The 25,722-nt window shown below is 48.0% G+C and overlaps 10 protein-coding genes across 10 annotated transcripts; 6 read left to right on the top strand and 4 right to left on the bottom strand.

Moving 5' to 3' along the window:
- Positions 1 to 571: 571 nt before the first annotated feature.
- On the bottom strand, positions 572 to 2,472 carry F5147DRAFT_719907 (uncharacterized protein). The gene is made up of 9 exons (XM_041438791.1): positions 2,018 to 2,472; positions 1,886 to 1,956; positions 1,754 to 1,839; positions 1,593 to 1,694; positions 1,457 to 1,535; positions 1,387 to 1,406; positions 1,323 to 1,336; positions 1,098 to 1,258; positions 572 to 1,040 (listed from the first exon to the last, which is right to left on the bottom strand). Exons 1-9 carry the CDS (start codon positions 2,454 to 2,456, stop codon positions 777 to 779), a joined length of 1,236 nt encoding a protein of 411 aa, XP_041287467.1. The 5' UTR covers positions 2,457 to 2,472; the 3' UTR covers positions 572 to 776.
- Positions 2,473 to 7,383, top strand: F5147DRAFT_642385 (uncharacterized protein). Its single transcript, XM_041433088.1, has 4 exons — positions 2,473 to 2,970; positions 3,021 to 3,454; positions 3,504 to 4,643; positions 4,692 to 7,383. Exons 1-4 carry the CDS (start codon positions 2,785 to 2,787, stop codon positions 7,372 to 7,374), a joined length of 4,443 nt encoding a protein of 1,480 aa, XP_041287466.1. The 5' UTR covers positions 2,473 to 2,784; the 3' UTR covers positions 7,375 to 7,383.
- On the bottom strand, positions 7,384 to 9,646 carry F5147DRAFT_719898 (GTP cyclohydrolase N terminal-domain-containing protein). The gene is made up of 9 exons (XM_041438790.1): positions 9,428 to 9,646; positions 9,148 to 9,373; positions 8,480 to 9,050; positions 8,309 to 8,430; positions 8,197 to 8,259; positions 7,990 to 8,143; positions 7,769 to 7,939; positions 7,657 to 7,715; positions 7,384 to 7,599 (listed from the first exon to the last, which is right to left on the bottom strand). Exons 1-9 carry the CDS (start codon positions 9,506 to 9,508, stop codon positions 7,463 to 7,465), a joined length of 1,584 nt encoding a protein of 527 aa, XP_041287465.1. The 5' UTR covers positions 9,509 to 9,646; the 3' UTR covers positions 7,384 to 7,462.
- Positions 9,647 to 9,731: 85 nt separating this feature from the next.
- On the bottom strand, positions 9,732 to 10,860 carry F5147DRAFT_416809 (uncharacterized protein). The gene is made up of 2 exons (XM_041429714.1): positions 10,806 to 10,860; positions 9,732 to 10,757 (listed from the first exon to the last, which is right to left on the bottom strand). The coding sequence occupies exon 2, from the start codon at positions 10,601 to 10,603 to the stop codon at positions 9,809 to 9,811; it is 795 nt and encodes a 264-aa protein (XP_041287464.1). The 5' UTR covers positions 10,604 to 10,757; positions 10,806 to 10,860; the 3' UTR covers positions 9,732 to 9,808.
- Positions 10,861 to 11,272: 412 nt separating this feature from the next.
- Positions 11,273 to 15,425, top strand: F5147DRAFT_719891 (GNAT acetyltransferase 2-domain-containing protein). The gene is made up of 13 exons (XM_041438789.1): positions 11,273 to 11,432; positions 11,489 to 11,580; positions 11,629 to 11,742; positions 11,790 to 11,970; positions 12,025 to 12,624; positions 12,679 to 13,515; positions 13,566 to 13,685; positions 13,741 to 13,880; positions 13,932 to 14,074; positions 14,123 to 14,248; positions 14,302 to 14,528; positions 14,582 to 14,862; positions 14,950 to 15,425. The coding sequence occupies exons 1-13, from the start codon at positions 11,328 to 11,330 to the stop codon at positions 15,128 to 15,130; spliced, it is 3,147 nt and encodes a 1,048-aa protein (XP_041287463.1). The 5' UTR covers positions 11,273 to 11,327; the 3' UTR covers positions 15,131 to 15,425.
- Positions 15,426 to 16,026: 601 nt separating this feature from the next.
- F5147DRAFT_642377 (carboxylic acid transporter protein) lies at positions 16,027 to 18,716 on the top strand. The gene is made up of 15 exons (XM_041433087.1): positions 16,027 to 16,300; positions 16,355 to 16,451; positions 16,510 to 16,554; positions 16,605 to 17,121; positions 17,172 to 17,200; positions 17,250 to 17,330; positions 17,381 to 17,391; positions 17,443 to 17,499; positions 17,552 to 17,574; positions 17,624 to 17,718; positions 17,773 to 17,850; positions 17,902 to 17,935; positions 17,989 to 18,059; positions 18,110 to 18,174; positions 18,224 to 18,716. The coding sequence occupies exons 1-15, from the start codon at positions 16,182 to 16,184 to the stop codon at positions 18,357 to 18,359; spliced, it is 1,458 nt and encodes a 485-aa protein (XP_041287462.1). The 5' UTR covers positions 16,027 to 16,181; the 3' UTR covers positions 18,360 to 18,716.
- A 676-nt stretch (positions 18,717 to 19,392) lies between these two features.
- F5147DRAFT_416671 (uncharacterized protein) lies at positions 19,393 to 20,847 on the bottom strand. The gene is made up of 5 exons (XM_041429713.1): positions 20,547 to 20,847; positions 20,179 to 20,495; positions 19,759 to 20,129; positions 19,547 to 19,702; positions 19,393 to 19,491 (listed from the first exon to the last, which is right to left on the bottom strand). Exons 2-4 carry the CDS (start codon positions 20,423 to 20,425, stop codon positions 19,562 to 19,564), a joined length of 759 nt encoding a protein of 252 aa, XP_041287461.1. The 5' UTR covers positions 20,426 to 20,495; positions 20,547 to 20,847; the 3' UTR covers positions 19,393 to 19,491; positions 19,547 to 19,561.
- A 1,382-nt stretch (positions 20,848 to 22,229) lies between these two features.
- On the top strand, positions 22,230 to 23,770 carry F5147DRAFT_719876 (uncharacterized protein). The gene is made up of 4 exons (XM_041438788.1): positions 22,230 to 22,781; positions 22,840 to 23,088; positions 23,141 to 23,254; positions 23,308 to 23,770. Exons 1-4 carry the CDS (start codon positions 22,626 to 22,628, stop codon positions 23,440 to 23,442), a joined length of 654 nt encoding a protein of 217 aa, XP_041287460.1. The 5' UTR covers positions 22,230 to 22,625; the 3' UTR covers positions 23,443 to 23,770.
- Positions 23,771 to 23,908: 138 nt separating this feature from the next.
- On the top strand, positions 23,909 to 24,654 carry F5147DRAFT_719873 (uncharacterized protein). Its single transcript, XM_041438787.1, has 3 exons — positions 23,909 to 24,080; positions 24,140 to 24,227; positions 24,280 to 24,654. The coding sequence occupies exons 1-3, from the start codon at positions 24,018 to 24,020 to the stop codon at positions 24,399 to 24,401; spliced, it is 273 nt and encodes a 90-aa protein (XP_041287459.1). The 5' UTR covers positions 23,909 to 24,017; the 3' UTR covers positions 24,402 to 24,654.
- Positions 24,520 to 25,568, top strand: F5147DRAFT_416639 (uncharacterized protein). The gene is made up of 4 exons (XM_041429712.1): positions 24,520 to 24,730; positions 24,782 to 25,060; positions 25,115 to 25,255; positions 25,307 to 25,568. The coding sequence occupies exons 1-4, from the start codon at positions 24,671 to 24,673 to the stop codon at positions 25,442 to 25,444; spliced, it is 618 nt and encodes a 205-aa protein (XP_041287458.1). The 5' UTR covers positions 24,520 to 24,670; the 3' UTR covers positions 25,445 to 25,568.
- The last annotated feature ends 154 nt before the right edge of the window (positions 25,569 to 25,722 follow it).

The raw sequence follows: 25,722 nt of genomic DNA, 5'->3' as shown, positions 1-25,722 counted from the left end.
CATATGAAAAGGCATCGCCTATAATCCACTTTCCGTAGGTCTTCTGGTACCGTTCGTACGTATCATTGTACCCCTTCGCTAGAAGCTTCAGTCTGCATCACGGTTCTTATTCCATGGTAATGGGCCGTCCGCCGAACGAGCTCCGATGAAGAACTTGGCACTGACAGGACTGTGCAACGTGCAAAGATAAACATTGGAGGAGGCTTAAACGGGTGGAGTCGAACGCGCGTATCAGGGGTTCTGAGCTGTTTGGAAAGATGGGCTTCTTGGCATGTCTTCTCAAGGTAGGACGCGAGTTCGAGGGAGTCCGTGATGAGGGCACTGGTGTTGGGGTCGCTGAGGATGAGACGTCCGAGCCGTCTCGGCGTTTAATTGGCTTTGCACCGATGGCCTTCATAGAGATAGGGACGTCTGAGTATTCGACCCAGAGGGTCACGAATGGAAGATCCTTGTAACTCAAAACGAATCTGGGGCACAATATGCTTTGGTCAGATCTTCAAGGGCCGAAGCTTCGCTTGCGCACGAGGCATTTAAGCTTGGCGCAATGGACTTTCTGAATCGGGACGGGGGCTGGTGGCTCTAGGCTCTCGAGATGGCATCGACACACATACAAACTTACATACGAGGCAGACAATATTAATATCTGCAAGAAGAACATGCACGTGAAGCACCAGCGTGATCAATGATAACGCTAGATCACCTCCGACACGTCCCGGTAACCCGACGGTAGACGCTGAGAGTGGAAACAACAGCCAAGTTTACAAACCCTACATGTGTTAGCTCATAGCACTTCCAACAACATTTTCCCTACGCTTTCCTTTCGCTGTTCCCTCTACGCGAAGATATCCAAGTAGTTCCTGGATCATTTCACTCTGCATCTCCACCGTCGCTCGTAGTTCTGATATCTGTTGACTCAGCTCAGTTTGATTTTGAGCGAGCTTTCGATTGGAAAGGTCCTTTAGGGGGGGCTCTGAAGGTTGAGATTCCAGCCGATGGTGACCGAAAGCAGCCACAGCAGGGTCATGTTCTCGTGCGAAGCCCTGAGAAGCAGAACATCTAGCTGAGTTGAGTTGTCAAGGGGAATGAAACAAACAAACCTCATCATCAGCCATCTGCTCCCAGACCAGACTGAATTCTCTACCGAGAACGAAGCTTGGGAGGGCAATAAGAAGCAAGCCAAAAGCAAGAAGAGGAACTGTGATCAAGCGCCCGAGAATAGAGCGAGGCGTAATCTCTCCATAACCCACTGTAGTAATTGCTATTTGGGAAACGAAAGTGAGCAAGCAGGACGCGACGCCGCAGTGTGCCCGGCCCCCACTTACTGACTAGCACGAACCTGTCTGGGTCTTAATAAAATAGATAACGAGACGAGAAACACAGGCTCACCAAGCAGCTGCAGGTATTGACTATATGAAGATAAGTGTTAAATAAAGATCGCACAAGGAATAGTCCGTACTTGGAATTGAGTTGCGTCACCGTCTGAATTAATGAACGTTTCCAAATTGTCGTCCCAAGTACCACGTTCTGAGAAATATCTGAGCAATGCGTTCAGTGAAAAAGGCTCGGATTGAGTAGAGTGGTGAGGTACACACAGTAGCGTGCTGAACACAGTCAACACCATTGCAATAAAAAAACTAAGTGCAAGTAATGCATGATGTGATCTACGAACAGCCAGATACATGACCTCGATGGTTCTTAATGAAATGATGATGATCACATGTACCCTCGGACCAAGAGATGTGTGTGTGCTTACAGAAGTATGGTGCTATTGTATCGGAACGGCCTGAAGACTCGCAGTAGACGAAACATGCGTAGAATGGAGAAGCGGAACAGAACAGACTGTCAAAAGTCAGTTCGGCGAGTGAGTAAACAACAGATCACTCACGGTATCTTGCCGCAGCATTATCTCGATGTAATAGGGTAGTATAGCCAGCATGTCAATGACCCCATAGAAGGCTGGGTGATGATCGATTATCCACGTGAGAAAATATATCGGAAATGATGAGATTACACGCACAGAACATCCATTTAACCAATGAGATCCAAGAGGAGCTCCACGCGACACAACGTGCGGAGTATTCTACGGTGAAAAGAAGCACCAGACTTGTTTCTAGACCAAACCATACTCGAGGGGAAATAGAGTGAAAACTTGGCACGGTCTCCAAAATTGTAACGATAGCAGAAAATACAATGAGAGAAGTTGATGCAAAGTGAACGAGAAAGGCCGACGAAGATGATGTTGGAGATTCGAGCAAGTCGAAGAGGGCACGTTTCCACGGTGAAGTTATATGATCTGGAGGCTGGTCGAACGATGGCGTAGTTGGGAACACGTCTTCGATATTTCTCGGAGATTGTTCCTCAGTCAGAAATCTTGATAAAGCTGGTGACCCCACACGAGAGAGAGGAATTGGTTGAGACATAACCAAGCTGCTCGAGAATGAGCGCCTCGATGACATACAAGTGAGGAACTCTCTCACGCCCAACATCCTTCGGCTTGTGCTGTGTGGTCCGCAGTGTCCACTGCTCTTTTGAGGATTTCATTGGACACGCGATCCGGAGGCTCCCAATATAGCGCTCGTGTGGATCGACCATAGAGGAAGGTCCCCGTTATTATTTGCCTAACTGGAAGATCACCTACCGGCGTCACTTTTCCTTTTGTGCTCTCGTACGACAGATAAGGCGCGAAGGAGCGGTGCGGCGCTCTGATACGACTTGACACAAATCAGCTTAGCGCGCTGTCCTTCTTTCACGTCTTGTCTTTCCACCACCTGTGACCCATCTGTCATGGAGAACAAAATGGAAGAACCATCTGTCACTGTCAATACGATACCAAAGACTCGCGATTATCAGCAAGAAATGCTGGACGCCAGTCTCAAGGAAAATATAATCATCGCTCAGGATACTGGTTCTGGAAAGACTTTGATTGCGATTTTAAGGATGAGATATGAAATAGAACGTGGTTCTCAAAAGGTACGTTCAGGTTATGCAATTCAAAGGTCTTATTGCAAAGAGTTTCCTAGGTGTCGTGGTTTTTGGCGCCTACGGTGGCTCTTTGCAATCAGCAGCACAGCGTGATCAAGGATAATATGCAGGTCCCTGTTGGCCTAATTCACGGGGGGCTTGAGCCAAAGCAATGGACCGATGTTACCTTGTGGAAAAGAGTGCTGGGAAACAATCGCGTTATAGTTTCCACTCCGCAGGTACTCCTTGACGCGCTCAGCCACGGCTACGTTCATATGGGGCTGGATATCGGCCTCCTAATCTTCGACGAGGCTCACCATGCGGATCGAAATCACCCCATGAGCTGCATCATGCGAGATTTTTACTTCTCCCTCCCTCCCCGCCTCCCCGCGGCCCACGGCTCTAGTGTGACGACTAAGCAGGACGAACGTCCCATGGTCTTGGGCCTCACTGCTAGCCCTATGTTCGGTGGAAATCCTACTGCAGCCTTCCGGTATGATGCTCAGATCGGAGACTACGAATATTATTGACATGCTTTCCAGGAAATTGGAAGCCAACCTCGACTGTGTTATTCGTAGTCCTCGAGCCAATCGGGATGAGCTCTTGACTCATGTCCACCGTCCGATTTTCCGACACGTGCGCTACGATACACCGCAATACTCTGATCGTAACTATACCTCTAAAAATTTATCAGCAGTGGAAGCCGTTATTGCTACTATGAACATCGAGGAGGATCCCTTCGTTATACAGCTACGTCAGAAACTAGCGAAAACTGCCCGAGGCCCAGAGTATATACGAATGGACCAGAAGCTGTCAAAAGCTATTCAAGGCAAGAAGACATACTCACACGGTGGAATGAACGACCTTGCGAGTGCGGGCAAAGCCATATGTTATGATATCGGTCCATGGGCGGCAGACTGGTACATCGGAAGCGTTGTATCTCGAGCGCTAGATAAACAAACACCCTGGGACGAGTTGATCGGGACCTTACAGCCCAAGGAGAAGAATTACTTGATGAAACATTTGTCTCAGATCAAGCTGACACCTCTCTCTTACGATCCTACGGACATCGAGGCTGGGATCACGGATAAAGTCCGCGTCCTCTTGGAGACATTGGAGTGCGAAAAGGATTGGTCGGAGTCGTCGAACGAGCCTTATAGTGGCTTGATCTTCGTCACACGTCGTGACGGAGTGTTAGCATTGTCGGAGGTTCTGAGGAACCATCCCCGCAGTGCTCATTTCAGACTCGGGTGTCTGCTTGGAAGTTCTCAAAGCTCCTATCGCAACACCTTTCTTGACATCACCCGTACACTTCTGAAGGATCAACCTCAGGCAGATGTTCTCGAGGGCTTTCGGTCTGGAGACAGGAACCTCATCATCGCCACGTCCGTGGCGGAAGAGGGGCTTGATATCCAGGCCTGTGGAAATGTGATCAGGTGGGATATTCCTGACAACATGGCGAGCTGGGCCCAAAGTAGAGGTCGTGCTCGCAGGAGGCGCAGCTCTTTTGTTCTCATGTTTGAATCGTCAGGTATCGACGACGCTAGAGTAGCGGAGTTCGAGAATCTGGAGACCCAGATGACAGCCCTTTACCTAGCTGATCGTGCTTCCAGGCCAACGGTCTCCAGTGATGACGAAGAACCTGATCCAGATGAGCCTGTTTTCAAGGTGAAGTCTACAGGGTGAGTGATATGCGTGCATTCAAAGCCATCCTGCTCATCCATGAATAGGGCTGTGCTTACCCCGCTACTAGCGGTCTCTCATCTCAATCATTTTTGTGCTGTTATTCCAAATTCAGCTAATCTTCCCATCTATGATATCGACCCCCCTGATATGCCCGAAGGCTGGCACTCTTTTGACCCTGCGACACGCGTAGTTCCCCCACCATATCCGGGGCCATTTGGGTGCACGGTGACTTTGCCAAGACGGCTCCCAGCGGAACTTCGCATCTTCTCAGTTGACCGTGAATACCCTACAAAACAATCTGCATACCGGCACGTTGCATACAAGGCATACCTCGCCCTCTATAACGCCAACCTCCTAAATGAGCATCTCCTGCCATTGACCAGCACGGTCGAGCCTGATTTGGGAGAGGAAGTCAAGAATCTCCTGAAAGATGTCGAGAAGCGATCTAGCATGGCTTCCGTCACTAGCCAAATGAATCCTTGGCAAGATGAATTAACGGATGCGGCTTGGACAGCTACTCGCATTGTCATACCAGGCTTCTCTCCAATCCGCATGCTCACCCGAGTCGACCTTCCATCTTTCGCGGCTGGGGAGGCACCCGTGCTTTATCATTCTCGTAAGGGCCGTATCGATGTTGAACTGCAGGCACAGGGTGTGGCCCGCCATTCCGCGAGTGACCTTCAAGCCGCTCATGAATCTACACGACGTTTGTTCTGGTGTTTGTACGGAATCCGCATGCAATGGGACAAATTCGACTTTGCGTATCTTTTTGAACCTGCTGAGGAAGACACTGAGCGAGATGTGTGGGATGCACGTCGAAGGTGGCTGCGAGATTTGCAAGGGGAAGAGTCTTCCGGAGACGATCTCTTCGCAAATGCAGCCACTTTCGGACAGGCGTTCTCGTACCCGGCTGATATCACCTGGATTCGCGATGGGTTTCCCTACGGCAAGGTTTATCGCTTTCTTGGGTGGAGGCATGATCCTCTATCTGAGGAAGAGTTGCAAGATTTCATGGCTAGATATTCAAGAATGCCGGAAATGGAGATCACCTACCCGTTACTTCATGTAGAAGAATTGCCGCCAAGAAGAAATTTCTTGCAACCTCTATCATCCATTAGTGATGCACCTCTCAGGAGGTCGTTCCTCCCTCCTCAATCATCTCGTGTCGTTCTTCTTTCTCAAGTGCAATGCGACCATGCTATTCTGTTACCCTCCATCATTCGCCACATTTCCATCGCTGCAACTGCCGTATCTCTTCGAGAGAGTCTGCTCACCGGGACCCCACTTTATCAAATTCCTTTGACTCGTCTGATTACAGCGATTACTGCCCCTGTGGCCCAAGGTCACGTTAACTATCAAAGACTGGAGACCCTCGGAGATGCCGTCCTCAAGTTTGTAATGTCAATGCATCTGATCGCCACCCATCCCTTTTGGCACGAAGGGTACCTCACCAGGCGTAAAGATCATGCTGTCTCCAACTCGAGATTGGCAAAGGAAGCCATCAGGCTTTCCCTGTACAAGTGGATCGTACGCGATCGTTTTGCCCCTCGGAAGTTCAAACCACAGTACTTTACTGCAGGAGAAGTAAACGAGATTACTGAAGACGTGGTCGCTGGCGATTCGTCTCAAGGAACACCCAAAGTCCCTGAGGACTTATCCACAAAGATGCTTGCGGACGTAGTAGAAGCCCTCATAGGAGCTGCCTCCCTTCATGGAGGGTACAATTTTGGTATTGAGTGCACCCGACTCTTTGACCTCGGCATCGGCACCAAGGCAGGGTGGCAACCCCTCGAAGTTTATATCGAGAAAGCGCTTTCGTGTGTGGAAATGGTTGAGGTCTCCACTCCAACAACCGACATCGAACGCATGTTAGAATACACATTTACCCACAAGCTTCTCCTCCTCGAAGCCATCACGCATTCAAGCTATCAATTCGATTCTCGAACGGTATCATATGAGCGTATGGAATTTTTGGGCGACTCTGTGCTCGACTTGATCATCACAGAGCATCTCTATCACTACCCAGGAAAGCAATTTACCCCAGGCCAGATGCATATCCGCAAATCTGCCGTGGTTAACTTACATTTCCTCACTTATATCTGTTTCAAATGCTCGCTGGAGAAAGACGCGAGCTTACCACGCCCCACCCGCGATGGCATAGTCATGGACGAGGAAACGCAGGAAATATCCTTATACCAAAGCTTGCTCCATTCCAGTTCAGTGGTTTTTGACCAACAAAGAGCGACACTCGCTCGTTATCGCAAAATGAAAGATGAAATAGAGGAAGCCCTCCTTCACGGTCTCACGTTCCCGTGGGCAGCCCTCACTCGCCTCCAAGCACCCAAATTCTTCAGCGACATGATCGAAAGTATCATCGGCGCTGTTTATCTCGACTCTCGTGGGAACATGGATGTCGTTCGCCAAGTACTTCGCAAACTGGGTATAATGCAACAACTGGAGCGCAACCTGAGGGATGACGTCGATGTTTTGCACCCGCTCACCAGGGTGTATATATGGGCTGCACGCCAACAAAGGGAGTTGACTTCGGTGTTTGAGGAAGAGAGGGGACATGTGACTTGCACTATCACTGTCGAAGGCAGAGAACCTGTGCAGGCCACCGCGGAGAAACGGGGACGGGCTAGTCAAGAGGAGGCACGATTTGCTGCAGCGGAGAAGGCGATACAGCTTTGGGACATCCGAGCTAACGACGGAATCAAAGATGCATGAAGCTATATTTGTGGTACATAGAAACGTAGTTGTACAGTACAAGGAACACAAAGTCTGTTCGTGAAGATACATGGGCCCTGTGTTATTTCTAATGCTCTGTTTCTTCCCAAGTTCTACCGACTGTCTTGACCAAGTCTTGCTCGGTGATTGACTTCCCACTAGTAAAGTATCCCGCTGCGATCTTAGCGTCAATTTCAACACGCGAGTCCGGTGGGATGAGATGCTCTAAAGAGAGTGTTATCATTGATTGCCAACCACGCCAGCATTCATAAGGCCACCCACCTGGTAGATCATACCGCTTCAAAATTGGAATTCCAGATTGGACGATCGCGTTGTATTTCCTGAGGTAAGCGTGTCAGCCATGATCAATGCATGTTATTTATGATCGACGCACATATCGCTCATGGACACCATGTTATCGATCTTCTTGATGCCGAGCCAGTGTAGTACATCCGGCATGAGTGCCTGGAATCGCATGTCCTTCACACCAGCAATAAGCTCCGTGGACTTGAAGTACTTATCCGCAGAGTCGCCACCGCGTTTCCGGAGATTATAGACCAAGTACCTGATGAGGTGTTGTGAGCCTGGGAGTACGAAAAAAGAATTGATATTTACTTTGTGACTTCGCCTAGCGCTCTGCCCTCTTTGCGGAAGTACACCACAAGGCCGACTCCACCTCTCTGGGCGCAACGAATACATTCTTCGATCGCATAGACCAGATAAGGTTTGCAGGTGCAGATGTCGGATCCAAAGACATCAGAACCATTACCTGATAATCATAAAAATTCAGATACGATTAAGAGAACAAATGGAGAGACATGCATTCATCATGTACACGTAAGGTCAGTTCCTTGGACTCATCGTACAGGAAGGCAGGGTTTCCGACTTGAAAAAGCGGTCAGCAGAAAGTTTGTAGACGAACGACAACACGAACAAATGTAAACTGTCAGATTGCCAATGGGAGGGAGGAAGACCTTGATATCGGGGCGGGTAATCAATTCAGGATACATCCCTCCAGTGTCTTCAAAAAGAGCACGGCGAAGCAGGCTCTCGGATCTGATGGAGGATTAGAAACTAGTAGATTGAGACAGCAGTAGCCACCTACATCCCAAAACGTTCAGCAATGCCAGGCAGATACCATACTGGCTCAACAGCGGCTTTACTGGTGGTGATCTCTACACCAGAATAAGCGTCACTCTCTGTTCCATCGACATTTTTCAGAGGACGCGTGGCCAAGACAATCTTGCCGTCCACCTCGAGCTCGCCTTTCCTCGCAGTCTCGTCAATTTCACTGAGTTTGATGTGCGCCTTTGTAACTGCTATACTGGGACGAACATCGAGCCCAAGTTCATCGACCTCTTTTCTAAATACCTGAGGTACAAGGTGTCCCCAGGGGTCAAATGATACGATCTTGTGTGGATCTGACCACGCAGGCTGCGGAGGAATAGGCACAGGTGGCTCAGTCATGGAGTAATCGGGCTTATGTGTGGGGTTAAGAGTCCCCATAGCTATAGCAAGGGCGCGATAAATCGAATATGAACCGGAGTGAGCACCAAGAGCATTGCGCTGCTTGACTGAAGAAGGTAAACGTGAACAGATCACAGGTCCTCTCAAGGAGGGATCGGGTGCACCCCATTGTAGTGGAAAAGGTTTAATTCCATGCTGGTCAGGATGAGCTGTAGAGGTCGAAATTAGTTAAAGATAACAATAGAAACGTGTGAAAGGTAGTGTCTACACTATCTGACAACTCTAGATCTATCGAGAAAGACTTACTAGTCAAAAGCACTCTACCAGGGTACAGAGCCTTCTCTCGCTCTCTATCGGTTAGATTGTGATCTGACGGAGTGCTCGCTGGCGATGTTGAAGCCAGCTGGACTTTGCTCAAGGAAGAGGAAGGTGATAGCAGCAAGGAAGGTGTCAGAGTTGGTGAATCATTATGGCCTGTGATAGGAGTCGCATGACTTGGTGGACTTCCGACAAGAGTGGTAAACGCATCCAACTGATTTGTGAGTTGTATCAGCGTTCATATTTATAGCCTGGAGCGTTATTTTACCTTGGCCTGCAGGGTCTGTTGAGAGACCTGAAGTGCGCTGAGTTGGGCTAAGATCTGAGTCAAGAGAGCGTCAGAGGACATGATCGTATGGAACAGAAAGAGATCACGGTGGTGGGGCGGTGATAGTGTGTGTCGTACGAGCGAATTGTGCCGTGCTCGCTTTAAAGGCTCCCAATGATATCTACAAGAGTAGGATCCGAGGCGAATTGGAGAAATGCTGCACGATTAGCCGAAGTCACACGTAAGTCAATGCGATCGCCGATCGTTTGTTCTTGAACACCTTCCTGTTTCGAACACGAGTCTAGAGATACATAAATTATTGTACCAGTCGTAGCACAAGTAATAGTAACATAGTAACATAGTACACATAGTGTGGCATATTCATATCAAGCTCAAAGTCATTTCAAATGACTCGCTGGCTAATTCCTCCTCATCCGAGTCCGACCTCTCAAAGTCCGGCATGATGTCTGTCTCTGTCATCTCGTTCCACGCTTGACGAAGTTGGAACACTACCTCCATCACAGGTCCCCTCTCGCCGCCCCAGTTTTCAATTTGTTCGTCCAAGCATGCGAACGAAGCCGAGCGACGAATAAGATGTGATCGCCGATTAGCAATAGTCTGTCCGACTCCATGGTGATCCAAGGTAGGGGGCTTTGACCTATCATCCGCGCGGTTCACAAGTTTCTGCCAAGCAGCCTCTTCCTCGTTTTCCTCTTCTATTTCTTGTAATATTGCTCCAGTTTCCGATGACTCTCTTGGAATCTTCGCGACAGGACCATGGACAGAAGTGTCGCTGCCTTCGGATGTGCCTTCTCTAGCAAGAATAGTAGTCGTAACCTTTTCCAGTGTGGGGAGGGTCTGCGTTGGCTTTGGGGAATGTTGAGCCTGCTGCGATACGGAACCACGCCTCGCGATCGATACACTGCGAAGCTGGCGCTCCGACTTGTGCCTCGATAGCACATGCTTTGGAGCAGCCGAGTTGGTACATGCCCTCTGCATGATGTTGCGATAATGGAAGTCGCCATGGCCGCCTAGAGTACGCAAGGAATCTGCGCGAGCACATTCAGGAGAGCAAAACCAGAAATCGTGATCTTCGATCGTCGGTTTGCCGCAAAAGCATTGTTTGACACCGATATGGGCCGATGTAAAAGCGTCGGTAAAGATGAGAGGGTTCATTCTGGGAGATCAGTGACTTACAACCGCCACCATGTACATGGCTTATATAGCTATCGAATCTTGCACGCTTTACTGTGGCGGAACACTCATAATGGAAGTAGCCCGTGGACTGATGCAGTTGTGGACATTGGGGAGTACAGTTCAATGACTGTCGCTGTGTAAAGTAAGTGCAAAGCGGCACTACAAAGAGCACAATACTCACCCAATATTGGAGATGCGTTCGACGCACAAATGTCTGGCCTCCCAATGGGAGTTGCCTGTGGACGAATGGTGTGGCGGATTATCATTCGGGAGTGTCCAGTGGCTACAATTGTGTGAGACTAGTCCAAAACTGAACTGCAATGAACACAACATCCGACATACATCTTCACACCGGTGCAATTGTGCCTTAGAACTTGTGTCCAAGACTAGATCGGTATATATAGCAAGTAGATCCCCTGGTCATTGGATGTCAATCGGAGAAGTTGTTATTGGTGAAGAGACAGAGCTGCTGAGCACGGGCAAAAATACTGGGCATACTGATCAATACTCATATCGCTGAGCCAACATGACGGGAATAAGTTCAATTGAATTGGATCATCTACTTCAAATGAATAAGGTTATGAGCGTGCGAAACACCTTCCTTTTACGAATGCGATAGTGAATTTTGTTTAGTACATGTCTTGAACGGAACGTTAGGACCTAGCAGGACTCGCCTCAGCTTCAGCCAGTATCAGCAGCCTCCATGCGCAAGCAGCTTGATCCTCGTATACCTGTACTAATTAACAATAATGTCAAGAAAAATCACCGGTCCTTCATAGTCTTGGTCGGTGATAAGGGAAGGGACCAGGTATGCACCTCTTCTCTAATTTGTCGACCGTCTCTCAGAGACTCTGTCTGTTCTAGATCGTGAATCTCCACTTTTTGCTTTCACAAGCGCGCGTATCAGCACGCCCTTCAGTACTATGGTGCTATAAGAAGGATCTTGGTTTCACCGCGTGAGTGACATGATATTGCTTTGTAAAAAGACCTAAGATGATATATAGGGCACGAAAAAAGCGAGAGGCAAAAATCAAACGGGACGTGAAGAGAGGTGTGCGGGAGGCAAACGAGCAAAATCCATTCGAAATTTTTGTGACTGTCACAGATATCCGTTATACGTGCGTGAACATTGGTGATTTCCAGAAGCAAGCTCATAGTCCTCTAGCTATTATAAAGAGTCGCACCGTATATTGGGAAACACCTATGGTATGTGTATTCTGCAAGACTTTGAGGCAATCACGCCCAATCTCCTGGCACGCACTATCGAGACGGTAGAGGGCGGTGGACTAGTGGTGCTTCTCCTAAAAACAATGTCATCTTTGAGGCAATTGTACACTCTTACCATGGTACGGCGATATCGCCATCTCATCCAGAGAGTTGCTCACTGATTCCTTTTGCAGGATGTACATGCCAGATACAGAACCTCGTCTCATGATTCGGTAGTTGCGCGATTTAACGAACGGTTTATTCTCTCCCTGGGATCTTGCTCGGACTGCTTGGTTTTGGATGATGAACTGAATGTCTTGCCCATATCTAAAGCCAAGGATATCACCCCGATTGAAGAGGAGCGCGGGAAGGGTAAGGCAGACTCCGAGCTCAAGGACCTCAAGGATAGTCTGGCAGACACGAAACCTGTGGGCGAGCTCGTAAAACTCGCTAAAACCATAGATCAGGCTCAAGCTGTTCTAACCTTTGTTGATGCGATTGCCGAGAAGACACTCTCATCCACCGTCACGCTCACCGCTGCTCGAGGTCGCGGTAAATCTGCGGCACTAGGCTTGGCAATCGCTGCTGCTCTCGCTCATGGATACTCAAATATTTTCATTACGAGTCCCAGTCCAGAAAACTTGAATACGCTTTTTGAATTTATCTTCAAGGGTATGGATGCTCTCGGTTACGAGGAGCACTTGGACTACGATATTGCACAGAGCACGAATCCAGAGTTCAATAAGGCCATCGTCCGCGTAAATGTGTTCCGTCAGCATCGTCAGACCATTCAGGTGGGTACTTCCCTCTCGGCACTTACGCACACATCCTGACAAAGAAATTCTCAGTATATCCAACCCGAGGATGCGCACGTTCTTGGTCAGGCCGAGCTAGTTGTCATCGATGAAGCAGCCGCCATCCCCCTTCCCCTTGTCCGCAATCTCCTGGGCCCGTACCTTGTTTTCATGGCATCGACCATTAACGGATACGAGGGCACAGGTCGATCTCTTTCTCTCAAACTTATTCAACAACTCCGTGAAAGTACCCGACCTTCACTCACAAAAGATGCTGTTGCGCCTGTTGAAGATGGCGCTACTGCCTCAACCTCCAAAAAGCCCGCGCGCTCTGCTGCCCCTAAAGCTCGAACCCTTCGTGAAATTAAGCTCGAAACACCTATCCGATACTCTGCTGGCGATCGCGTCGAAAAATGGCTCAATGGCCTTCTTTGTTTGGATGCAACGATTGTACCAAAGGCCGCTCAACAGGGCTGCCCGCACCCTTCTTCGTGCGAGCTGTACTATGTCAGTCGAGATACGCTCTTTAGCTACCACCCCGCATCAGAGGTCTTCTTGCAGCGCATGATGGCGTTGTATGTCGCCAGTCACTACAAAAATCAACCAAATGACCTCCAGTTGATGTCGGATGCCCCAGCGCATCACCTTTTCGTGCTCCTACCCCCCATAGCAGACGACGAGTCTCATCTTCCGGAGCCACTTGTCGTACTGCAAGTTGCACTGGAAGGGAATATCAGCAAAGGCGCCATCATGGATGGCTTGAGCCGCGGTTTGCGAGCAGGAGGTGACATGATCCCTTGGCTTGTCTCCCAGCAGTTCCAAGAAAGCAAATTTGCACTACTCTCTGGTGCCCGGATTGTACGGATTGCAACCCATCCCGATTACGCAAATGTGAGTTAGCTGCAATGTATATTTTAGCCTGTGATTCATTAGCCAACCAGATGGGGTATGGATCTCGCGCCCTGAAAGCGCTAAATTCTTTCTATAGCGGAGAGTATTTCAACCTGGATGAAGCTATTCCTGCCGAACCCTCCTATCCAGATGCAGCCGCGCTAGATCCGGTGAGTGCGATATCCGTTCCAGATATTTTTGTAAAATCATATGTGTTCGGTGAAGGGAACGGATCTCCAAACGGATTACCCCAGAGTGCGTGCTCCTGAGGCGATGCCCCCACTTCTCCAGAGATTATCAGAAAGGAAACCTGAATCGTTGGATTACCTTGGAGTCTCGTATGGGCTAACGCCCCAGCTTCTCCGGTGATATATTTTTGTTTGATCTAGTAATCCATATTAATCTTTCGATTCTAGCTTTTGGAAGAGGGCTGGATATGTACCATTATACATTCGTCAAACACAAAGTGAGCTGACAGGAGAGCACACGTGTGTTATGGTCCGGGGACTTAACAGTTCTGCGGATGGCGAACTTGAATGGATGGGCGAGTTCTCGAAAGGTGCGTTCGTCTGATGATTCATACCAAACTCGGCCACATGGGGCGTAGATTTCAGGCGGCGGTTCCTATCTCTGCTCTCTTTCAAGTTCCGTGAGTTTGGCACTGTCACTGCGCTCAGTGTGCTCGAGGCTGCAAGTGTCGGCGTAAAGAAGCTTGATGGAGAGAAGTCGCGAGGTGAATTTGTTTCCAAGGGCTTTCAAGGGTTCATTGACTGACGCTATTTTTAGCTGTTGGATCGCCAGAGCTCTCCATCCTCATGTCACCATTTGACTTGAAGCGTCTAGAGTCGTATGCCAATAACATGCTTGACTATCATGTTATCCTCGATCTACTCCCAGCAGTAGCTTCTTTGTATTTCGAAGGGCGGTTAGGAGATGACGTAAAGTTGAGCGCAGTTCAGGCCTCTATTCTACTTGGTCTCGGTCTTCAAAGAAAAACCATCGAGGAAGTCGAGGTATATTCTTTCATCATACGCATTGGGTGATACTCAGGGGCGTGATTCTCCAGGGCGAGCTATCGCTGCCAGTTGCACAGGCACTAGCTTTGTTTGCCAAGGTTATCCGCAAGATAACCAAACATCTTGTGGACATCCAGAAGGCTTCGATTGGCGCTGATATCCCGTTGGCCTTGCCAACCACGACTTTACGTGTTGGGGATGATGGCGAGCCTGCGCAGTGGAAACCTGTGGACACAAACATCGAAGATGAATTAAACGAGGCCGGTGACAAAGCAACAGACGCGCTTCGAGAAAAGCAACGCCAGATGATCGACTCTTTGGATCTGAGCAAGTGAGTGTGATTGTATCCTCCATCTGCTGCGGGTATGGATTGACGGGCTCGGGCATTTATAATGTGATTTATGATCGTGCTTCATAGGTATGCTATCAACGATGGCGGCACAGATTGGAGTGTCGCTGAGTCGAGGCTCGCGAAGGGAGGAGCTACCGTCATCAGTGTGAAGACGACGGAACCTATCGCTGGCAAGAAGCGGAAAGCAGAAGGTGGAGATGAGAAGGACAAAAAACCCACGAGAAGGGGTAAGAAGTCGAAGCGCTGAACTATATAACACAAGAAATCTGCTGGCACGGATGGAGAAGTATTGTTCCTGTTCATTGTTCTGTTCATTTCTTACCTCCGGTAGTAGCGAAGACTGAATGACATTTGCCTGGACAAGCAAAGGGGCCCCGTCTAACCTAAAGTGGAGAGCATGCGTGGCGTCGATGCGAAATGCTTCCGCGAGATGAAACGCTGCATGTGTTCTATTAATACAACGTACTATGGAGCGCGACCACGAAGTACAATATTTACGGAATTGATACGATACGGAGGACGAGGAACAGTGTGATTACAACAATAATATTCGAATAAATTTATTTATCGTATGATTCCAAGCGTCCTGCCCCGCGTGTGGTCAGCGTAATAGCAAAACAATTTGAAATTATTTGCACTGCCAGTAGCACGCTGTGGCATGCACGTCACGCGTCAACCGTCGCGATGCATACAAGAAGATAATCAAAATCCCGTCTGATCCGGTTGTTACCGGTCCAGGCTAGTATGTAATCGATTATCAACGTTCCTGCAAAACGCTTTAAACTTGCAACGAGGTCTTACTAGCTTATATCCATTCCTCTAAGCTTGTGTTTGCCGCTTATCGTAGCCATAGCTGGGTTTTTAGACCGCATCAGCCTCTCGCTAGGCTGCATCAGGCAGCAAGCAGCAGGCTAAGGCGCTAACTCACCCGTCCTTAGCCGACACGGAGACACATAGCAATCTGGATCCGCAACGTCACAATGAATCAATTGAGATCACTAGGGTGCAATAAAGACCCGAAGGCACTGCTGGCACTGTCAGCTGAGGAGTCAACATTTATCATAGTATACGATCACCCCCATAATTGTGTGGGGAAGGCATTTGTCGACATAATGTGTGAGTACTCGGTTTCAATCCATTTTGGCACCTCGCCTAAGATCTTGCTATACTTATGTTACTTTAGGTGCCTGACAGATTAAAATGTTCCTGATCTTGTTCTCGATATAAAGTAACACAGAGATGGCATGCTGCAGCCCTAAGGCCCACCCTCTCTGATCAATCCTTATCCCACCCTCATCATGGCACCAAGATTTTTGCGCGAGCTCATCCCGCGTAGAGAGAAGCGTGCAGCCTCTGGTAGTGTAGTGGTCGCTTTCAAGAGTCTCACATGGGTACAGTGGATTCAGTTCTGGTCCGGGTCAGTGTCCTCCTTAGCTTCGCGTCATCATCCTCTTAACACGTGTTGCACTAGCTGGCTTGCCTGGACGTGCGACGCCATCGATTTCTTCGCAGTGTCACTCACAGTAAACCTCCTGGCAGAACAATTTAACGAATCAACAACTTCAATCGTGCGCTTTTTTGGTCCGTCTTTCGCTGCTTGTCCGCTAATGTACACCACGGTCATAGACGACCGCTATAACGTTGACCCTTTTATTCCGACCTGTCGGCGCTGTGAGTATCATTCCCGCTGTCTATCGGCAACTTAACTTATCATTCCCTAGATTATTTTCGGTATCTTATCTGATCGATTTGGTCGCAAGTGGCCATTGGTGTTCAATCTACTTCTCTGCTGTGTCTTTGAGCTTGCAACTGGCTTTGTCAGCACATTTCCGCAATTCCTCGGCGTTCGTGCTATATTCGGTATTGCCATGGGTGGAATCTGGGGACTTTCATCGGCATCAGCTCTTGAGAACTTGCCTGTCGAACTTCGTGGGATTGGAAGTGGAGTTTTGCAGGAAGGCTATGCTGTTGGATACCTGCTCGCAGCTGTGATAAACTTGACCCTGGTAGCCCAACACGGATGGCGGGTCCTTTTCTGGACTGCATCAGGCATCAGCTTCTTTGCTGCAGGCATTCGTATGCTCGTCCCAGAGAGCGCGTTCTTCCTGCGTGCCAAAGAACAAGAGAGGGCGAGAGGGACCAATACCTCCCACAAAACTAAAACCTTCATTAAAGAAACGAAGGCGATGCTTAAGCGTCACTGGCTCCTATGCATTTATGCTGTACTCTTAATGACAGGTGAGTATTCTCTTATCCCTAACAATCGACATATTAACATTTCTGTGCAGGTTTCAACTTCTTGTCTCACGGTTCACAGGTAAGTGCATGAAAATTCGCCGGGCGAGCTCATAATGACACACGTTCAGGATTTGTATCCCACGTTCCTCGAGGATAGCAAGAGTTTTAGCACTCACGACGCCACTGTCGCGACCATTATTGGCAACTGTGTGAGTCTTATAAAATTACCTGTATGCAAGCTCTAAATGTGCACTAACAGGGTGCGGTTGCGTGAGTTGTCAATTGGTTCTATATGCATTTCAAGTTCTGAGGGTCATACAGCGGTGGTGCTATTGCTGGATCGGTGAGCCAGTACATCGGACGCCGCCTGACGATTGTGTATGTGTACTCAAACAATGATGGTTTCATGACTTTACTCAAATTTTATCAGAATTTTCATTCTTCTCGTCGGAGGTAAGCACTAATCCTGATGATATGGAATAAAAATCATGTTCTTTTGCAGCGTTCATTCCATTATGGGTTATACCCACCTCATTTTCTGCCCTCTCTGCTGGGGCATTCTGTATCCAAGTTGGTGTTCAAGGCGCTTGGGGTGTCGTACGTCTTCTCCTACTCTTGTCGCGAATTCGACCTCAAAAATAAACGTACTAGATCCCGATCCAACTGGCTGAGATGTCCCCGCCAGCTTTCAGAGCAACATTTCCTGGTGTTGCTTACCAGATTGGCAACGTAGGTTGAATGAACATCATGCGATAGTTGTGGCTAATATATTCGCGGTAGATGATATCGGCAGCATCAGCTCAGATTGAAGCCAGTGAGTGGATAGTCACAATTTATTCCGTGAACAAAGTTCTCAATGTACATTAGCTGGTGCTGCCAACTTGAGGACAACGGTCATAGTGGACGGAGTTCCTAAGTCGGAAGCAAATTATGCAACTGTAAGTAACAGAGTCCTACTCCCGCACAGTCTTACTCATCACTTGATCAGGTGCAAGCCATCTTCATTGGTGTCGTTTCTGCATTCGTGGTGATTATCACAATCATTGGGCCTGAGTAAGACTCGCGCGTGTACTTGGACCTACAGACGCTTACCTTCTTTTAGAAACCACGGCTCACATTTCGAGAACCACAAGACTGCTTTCGAAGAAGGTGGCGGAAGAGATGATGCTGTGGCTGTGGCTGATAGCGCATCACAAACGTCATTTCGCGAAGCCAACTCGGAGAAGAGCAACGCTTAGGCTGCGTGAGCGCCTCCGCCTCTGTATGAACATGATCGTAGTATTTATTTATCTACAGTTAATCATGTGTTTGAAACACAAAAATGACTTGTGTACTGTTACACGACTGTAACGCATCTCCGAGGCTTCACTATATTTTTTCCCATGTAAACATACACTTTATGACTACAGTAATTTTTATACCTTCGGAGCCATTTGTGCACGTTGATTTCGAACTCTTCTTACCATTTCCCCACGAGCCTTAGCAAAAAAACATTGTATTGGCTGCTTGCACTTGGTTGAAGCTGCCACATTGCATCATCACTCGAGAACACGATATCATGTATATGTACGTAGCTACTTGACGATATTCTCCTTGATATGCGTGATTTTTCTCAGCGTGCCAAACTGAGACTTGATGGCAAAATTTTGAAATCACCTCTGCATTTGTTCTTTTGCAAGTTCTCATTTTCAAACTTGACAACATGCAGGGTGTATATAGCTCATCATCCAATTCCCAACTGAGATTTCTGTGCTGTTGCGGAGTGATCGTGGAAATATTTCAATGAGTACTTGATGTTGTTTCAGTGGTCCATGATCGATAGGGTACGGTTGAAAAGTCGTGACGACTTTTCAACAGCTGTTTATAAACAGACCGCCTCGGACCATTTATCAACAGGTGTTTTAAACACTTTTCAACAATTAGTTATTAACTAGTTGAAAATGATTTATCAACAGCGTGAATAACGTTTTTACAGTGAATAATTGTGAAAAACTAGAAATTCCAGTTGGTCACCCTCTTTTTCGACACTGGCACATTGTCCTGGGCCACTCGAACATTCTGGGAGCCGACGACAGGTACTGTAGAGATCAAATCACGCAATAAAGGAGAGCCAAGGTGAATATCTTCGTCCACCTGCAAAAAATTATCCTCTGGCATCTCATCATCTTTGTGACAGTCTACGACGTCATCCTCGACATCATCCGGCAAGTCCTCTGAGTCCTCGCTGTCGTGTCCAGTGTCCACATCAGGTGTCACATTGTCAGTAGCTGGCTTGACTCCTGTGGCAACAGCGCGAAGGAGGTCTCTGTCGATATCGCGGAACTTGACTGTAGGGCGGTAGGGTTCCCTGCGTGGTCTCGAGTTTTCAGCCTATAGTACAGTGTTATGTAAATTTCTGATGCAGCATATACTAACTACTACGCACCTTTGTACCATACCACTAGCCGATTTGAATCATATCAACGAGTGTTTGAGCATTTTGGTTGCCACGTATCGCTGAGTTGAACCATGTCAGCTTTGAGCCTGTCCGCTCGTCAGGCATGGAGTTGATCAATACTGAGAAAATTTTGACAGCGAGAGCCTACAGAACAGCGAGTGAGTTAGTGTGACAGTGAGAATCAAGAAGTAAACACTTACAGCAAGAACACGGGCATGGGGATGAGGTAGAAGCATGTTCCACCATACGAGAGTGTTTCCATCTTGAAGGGGGGCATTGAATGGCCACTCATTGTGAAAATAAGCCTTGAGTTGACGTCTGAACTCATCGACAACACCAGCTGCTCCAATCTCATGCACAAGCAGTGAGATTGGGTCTTTGAGTTCGTGTACTTCATTGTGTTCTACCATTGCACGCAGCATAGGTTTGAGAAACTCTTTCACGCGATGGTAAGCACGTGGATGAGGCATTGGACGCTCGGCACTTGCAGACGTATTTGGTATCTGTGCTGGTATACGGATGGTCGGGGCTGCCAATGCTGATTTCATGATGTCGTCTGAGAGAGGATAACCTATGAAATGACATCAGTGAGGACATGTAAGGAATCCAAAGCAACTTACGTGGATCTAGTGCAAAAGCAACAAAATAAACATCGTTACCAAAAAATTCCTTCCACCGGCTGTTGAAGATGGCAGTAATGCGTTGCGCGAGGGAAACTGGTATCCCTGTCTGATCTTCACCCTTTGCGAATAATTCTTCCAGTGTCGCAGCAATTGCGAGCCAAAAAAACGAAGACATCTGAAGCATTCGCATGGGATGCCTCAAGCGACCACAGCGAGCGGATGAATGGTCCCACGAGCGTGACATAAGTACCTAGATCCTGCTCCAAAGTCTGGAATGCACGACGGTTCAGAAACATGTCCTTCACTTTACGGTTCTAGACTCTATTGGATCAGTACCATGTGAGATTGTGTTTCAAAGTACCTGCCTTGAATTTCACAACCTTCTTCTCCACGAGATTTCGTATATTTGGGAGACACTGCTCGAGTGACGCCGCAGCTGACCAGTGAGTTCCAAACCTTGTTTTGCCAATCTTTTGAAGGGCCTTCACAGTCTCGTCATTGTCATCAACCCGACGCTCCTTCCGAAGATGTGCGGCGGAGATCGTGGACTTGCTAAAATGCTTGATGATGGGTTTGAGTAGTGATAGCATCTAGCATCTTCTTGCAGGTTGCAGAGTGCTTCAGGACACGACTCTCCTGCGGTGACCCTTTTCGCGAATGGTCACATGAAACGCACTTCCAGGAAACCTTTGGTTTGCCGTCTTCGGACATGATGGTGGTCTTGATGATGAGCTTTTGCATTAGGGCATGGACCGGACGGCCCTTTGAACTCGTGGATGGTTCAACAACAGTCTGGGGATTATTGACTGCAGTGTTGGATGTACTCAAGACAGAGTCTAACAATGTCTGCTTTTGTTGCTTTGTAGCCGTGCCCTGTGGTGGGAGCTGCGAAAAATGTCAGGTGACGGCATTCATTTCGTTCCATTACCACCGCAACTGTACCTTGACGTTGTGTTTACTGTAGACTTCTTGTACTCCAATACCAATGTCAACTGCCCACTTCTTGATAACATTATCTGTAGGGTATCTGACATGAAAGTCTTCAAGCACATCAACCACTGCGCAAATAGCTTCTCCTCGCTCCTCGATTGCCACAATTCCAGATCCTGTTGTTCGGGTTTGCCATCCAAAAATCTGTTTGAATTGTTCATTTAAGGCCCCTATTTCGCTTCCGGTATGATCTAGCAGCTCAGCGTCAATCGTGAATGACAAGAATGCGAGGTATTTTGATGTGAAAGCAGAACCAACAGGCAAGGCAGTTGGCAGATTTTGTAGCAATATCCGCAAGTATTCAAGTATACCCCGAAACTCGGCAGGGGTGAGAGATTCGGGTGCAGAGAATGACATAGCTAGGGCGTCAAAAATAAGGTTGGCGGTGAGAGGGTGGTCCGGTTGTACTTTTTCGAGCCTCAGAAGTTCATTCAAAATGTTCCCACACGCCCTGGACTTATTCACAATTTTCAACAGGCCTCCAGACACGACGACTTTTCAACAGTACTAGTGTTATTAACAGGTATTATAAACAGCTGTTGAAAAATATCGACTTTTCAACCGTACCCTAATGATCGACTGTGCCATGGCCACAAGCTTGACAAATTAATGGGTCGATTTTATGTGGGTTCTTTTGCAAGTTCTCATTTCAAACTTGACAACATGCAAGGTCTATATAGCTCATCATCTGATTCCCAACTGATCGAGCCTGCAGCTGGCTTTCTGTGCTGTTGCGGACTACTAATCGTGGAAATATTTCAATGAGTACCTTGTGTTGTTTCGGTGGCCCACAGTGATTGATTGTGCCATGGCCACAAGCTTGACAAATTAATGGGTCGATTTTAATGAACGAGTTTGCAACGCCCCCAGTTTACGTTGCAAAAACGTTGATGGCATCGATCGATGGGCTTGATACTAGAGATAACCAAATTTCGGGCAGTTACCAGAAGGCCAGGCCTGGCAGGCCTCGTTGCCGATGCCACGTGACATGGTGAATTTCAAATACTGAAGGCCAAACACCCACCACCTGCCAGTGGGTGCTGATGTACCTGCCACCATCTGGCCTTCTTCACCGAATCATTTTTTTGGAGAAATTAGACTTCTGTACATGATGCATACCCTCCAGGCCAAGATTGCAGGCCGACGATCTCGTGCTGGACTGTTTGTCCAATATCCCTATCAGAGGTTTCGCTGACTCGGAATTATTATGAACCCACAGCAAGATTGGCCGTACCACTCTGGCAGGCCTGCCATTTATTTGAGGCACGGTGGTGTGAAGGACACGAATTCATCTACGAGTGGTCAGGCGTCTCCCAATCAAGGGATAACCTGGAGGCCTTCCAACTTGGCCGCGTCAAAGGCCAGACAGACCAGACACAATGCCATATTGTGGAGAGATATCACCCACCAACTGTAATGCCTGCTAGCCATGCGATTCTTATAAAATACCAGGGATGTACGGTGACACCGCCATCTTCAAAGCTGGTATCTTTGGATATCCAAGTCCTTCGGCTGTAGAGCATAATTGCATTGCCTGTCTGTACGTTCGACTCACCTCGATGCTACCTCGTAAAAGGCACTCTGGCCAGTCCTTTGGGCAATTTTCATCCGTATGTCTCAGTTGACTTGCCTCCGCACGACAATCCATGTTCATGTGTAACCTGATAGTCATCGACTGGAAGGAGCACTCCACCTCCCTCGCCTACTACAAAGCAACGTCCAACTAAACGTCTTACGCTATCGAATGGAACAACAGCAGATCGTGTTCCAGCTCCATGTCATTCATGCGATCACATAATTCCATTCTCTGATAATGGCAATCCTGGCGTGTCGGTCAAGAACATCTTGAATGGTGAATGCATGCAGGACAATCCAGAACCTGGTTTCAAGGCAGGGCCCCACAAAATAGGTTTTCAGGTACACTCAATGCATGTTCTAATCCGAACAAGACCTGATATTTAATTTGCAGTGGCCTGGTTATGATGCTTCGGACCCCAGACACATCACAGTCAATCCGAATACGAAACATGAACTCGCAGTTGCGGTGTGTACTGCAATGCATAAGTTTTACTCATCTGCATCGGTGAGTGGTACCCTCAATAATCGGTTTTTGGCCAGAACTAACCGAGTCAACAGAGACTGACGCCTTTGGTCAAATCTGACCCTTGGACCCTCTGTTCACGAGTACGATTAAAAGATATCTTGCTCACGTCCATACATTTGGATGCAGCTGGTGTGTGGCTTCCGGAATTTTATGTACTGCGGAAGTAGTGGTATTGTTGGATTCGTTGAGTTGAATTCACGCTTGTTACACCTAAGTAATAATGTTACATAATGCGGCAGGACACATGACATATGCGTGCTGCAGGTAGTGTTGTAGTGTAAGTTAATATAAGAAGATCATGATGCACAAAGGAGTTTGGCAGGTTCGAAAATCGAGGGCTCTACTGCTACTGTACCACGGCATGGGCTCGATGGCATATTTTACAGGCAGCGATCGGTGGTAAGGCTAGTTTGGGTACGGCACTGGGCAAGAAGTTGGCATCATCTTTAAAGCTTAAGCTTCACTAGCACTCCCGAGCCCTGCACTGCACCGTACACGATAGCGAAGTACTTGACGTCGCTTTGTAAATTGTCGCTGACTCTCGCATATGCCCTTTTTTGGTAATTTGAAATTTAACACAGGTTCACGCCACAATATGCTCACTGCCCAGTGCCCACTAGTGCACTAGTCGACGTCTAGATGTACAATGGGATGCGACCTCTGTATGCTCGTCGCAACGAACGGTCCTTGTGTAACCAACAGTCATCACTAAGACTGACTAGGTTGACACACGGTATTTTATATGCTAATATTGTTTTTAGTCTGCCTCCACCCTGCAATTGTCGGAGACAGACATCGGGATTCGGTAAGCTGTCTCGGGAAATATATTGTTTTAATCCCTCATGAGATGCTATGTCCATCGAGTCTCGTGTTTATGGTTGTTGCAACGTACGGTCTGCTACCATTTGTATCAAGGACCAACCGTTCCCGATTATTGGACCACCCGCAGTTGGTGAGCTTTGGCTTAGACCGTCAGACTCCATAATCAATACTCCAAGGATTAGGTTTTGCTAATAGACGCCAGATATCGACAGGTCTCACGTTGTGTTGCACGTGCATCAAAGACACTTTGCCAGTCTCAAAGTTTCCTAGTGACCCAATTACGCTTGATGACGCCGCCATTTAGCGGAAGGAAATTACGTTCATTGTGTCACGCTGTATGTCGTTGAGTGGTTAGTGTTTCGCTTCATGATTCACAATTTACTGGACTACTTTGAATGGTCGCTTTGCCGCCGGACAACTAGCGCTTCATAACGCGCACCGCTTTGTCGACCGTGTTGAAGCGATGGGTGGTATATAATACGCAAGTGCTTGGGATGAGCTCCTCACCAACAACTCGAACATCTCAAAGATTCTGCAGCGCAGATTTTATATTCTAGCTTCATTCACTCTAGTATGGAATACATGCAGCCCAACCAAATGATTGTGAACTCTGGTGGAGCCGGGTCTCTTGGGGTAAGCCTCCATGTTCTTTCCGTATTTCTTCTTATGCAAAAATGACATTAGTACTATATTCGGAATGCCAATCCTTCCCCTCACCCCTCGATGGTGGGCGCCGAGATGCCACTATATTGGGAGCTGAGAGATGGAAGAATAGCGAAGCGTGTTCCCCGCTCGCGAGAATTCACTCCTTCTCAGCAGAGCTTCCCCGGCATCACATTTAGCGCGGGTGGTTGGTACGGTGTGCGCGTGAGAGATATTCTGACCGGAACAGTCGTCGTTGATCGTCCGACTGACGCGATATTCGCTCATCACGGCTGGCGAGAAACTACTCTGGCGATAAAAGTGAGTATCACCACAGTCTCTGTTATAATAGTTTGTGTTTACCAATTCACGTAGTGGCCCGGATACCTACCCAACAGATCTTCGGATGCATCTCGTCGGCGCTTTAAAGTACTGGATAATAACGTACCGATGACTCGTCAAGATTTCGCTATAGAGATTGCCAGTCAGATTCGACATCTTGAGGACCGTGCAAGGGTATGTGTAATCTTGAGATTGACACAAAATTACTGACTCGTCGGTCATCAGGATAAGCCCGTTGCACATGGTTGGGAAGATTGGGCGTTTAGCAAAAACAATGTTCGTGCGTCGGACGTGTATATCCTATCGGCCCATTATTACAGGAATGCTTGGGTCCCTGAACTCTACGTCATTAATATGGGATAATGTTTTCCGGTGGCCTCCTTTCCCCTGTAGCCCTATAGCAGACAAATATCTTCAATTTTCAAGTCACTAGCACCCCCTATACAATTCACGACAGTCCATTGCATGCCTTGTGCCTACCTTAAAATATCTTTAGTCAATTTAATATCTATCCTTCTTATTACGACTAGCTTCGCGCGAATGCATATCTTACCCTGGTTGAGTACAAAAATGGAAATCTAACTGCGCAACGCCCTGGTTTGTGATTGAGAAGCGCAAACTGGAACCTCGTGGGGCGTGAT

Source organism: Suillus discolor (assembly GCF_016758755.1).
Source record: "Suillus discolor strain FC423 chromosome Unknown F5147scaffold_80, whole genome shotgun sequence".
NCBI lineage: Eukaryota > Fungi > Basidiomycota > Agaricomycetes > Boletales > Suillaceae > Suillus > Suillus discolor.
Note: the sequence above shows the minus strand (reverse complement) of the source record. Positions and strands in the feature narration are given on the sequence as shown.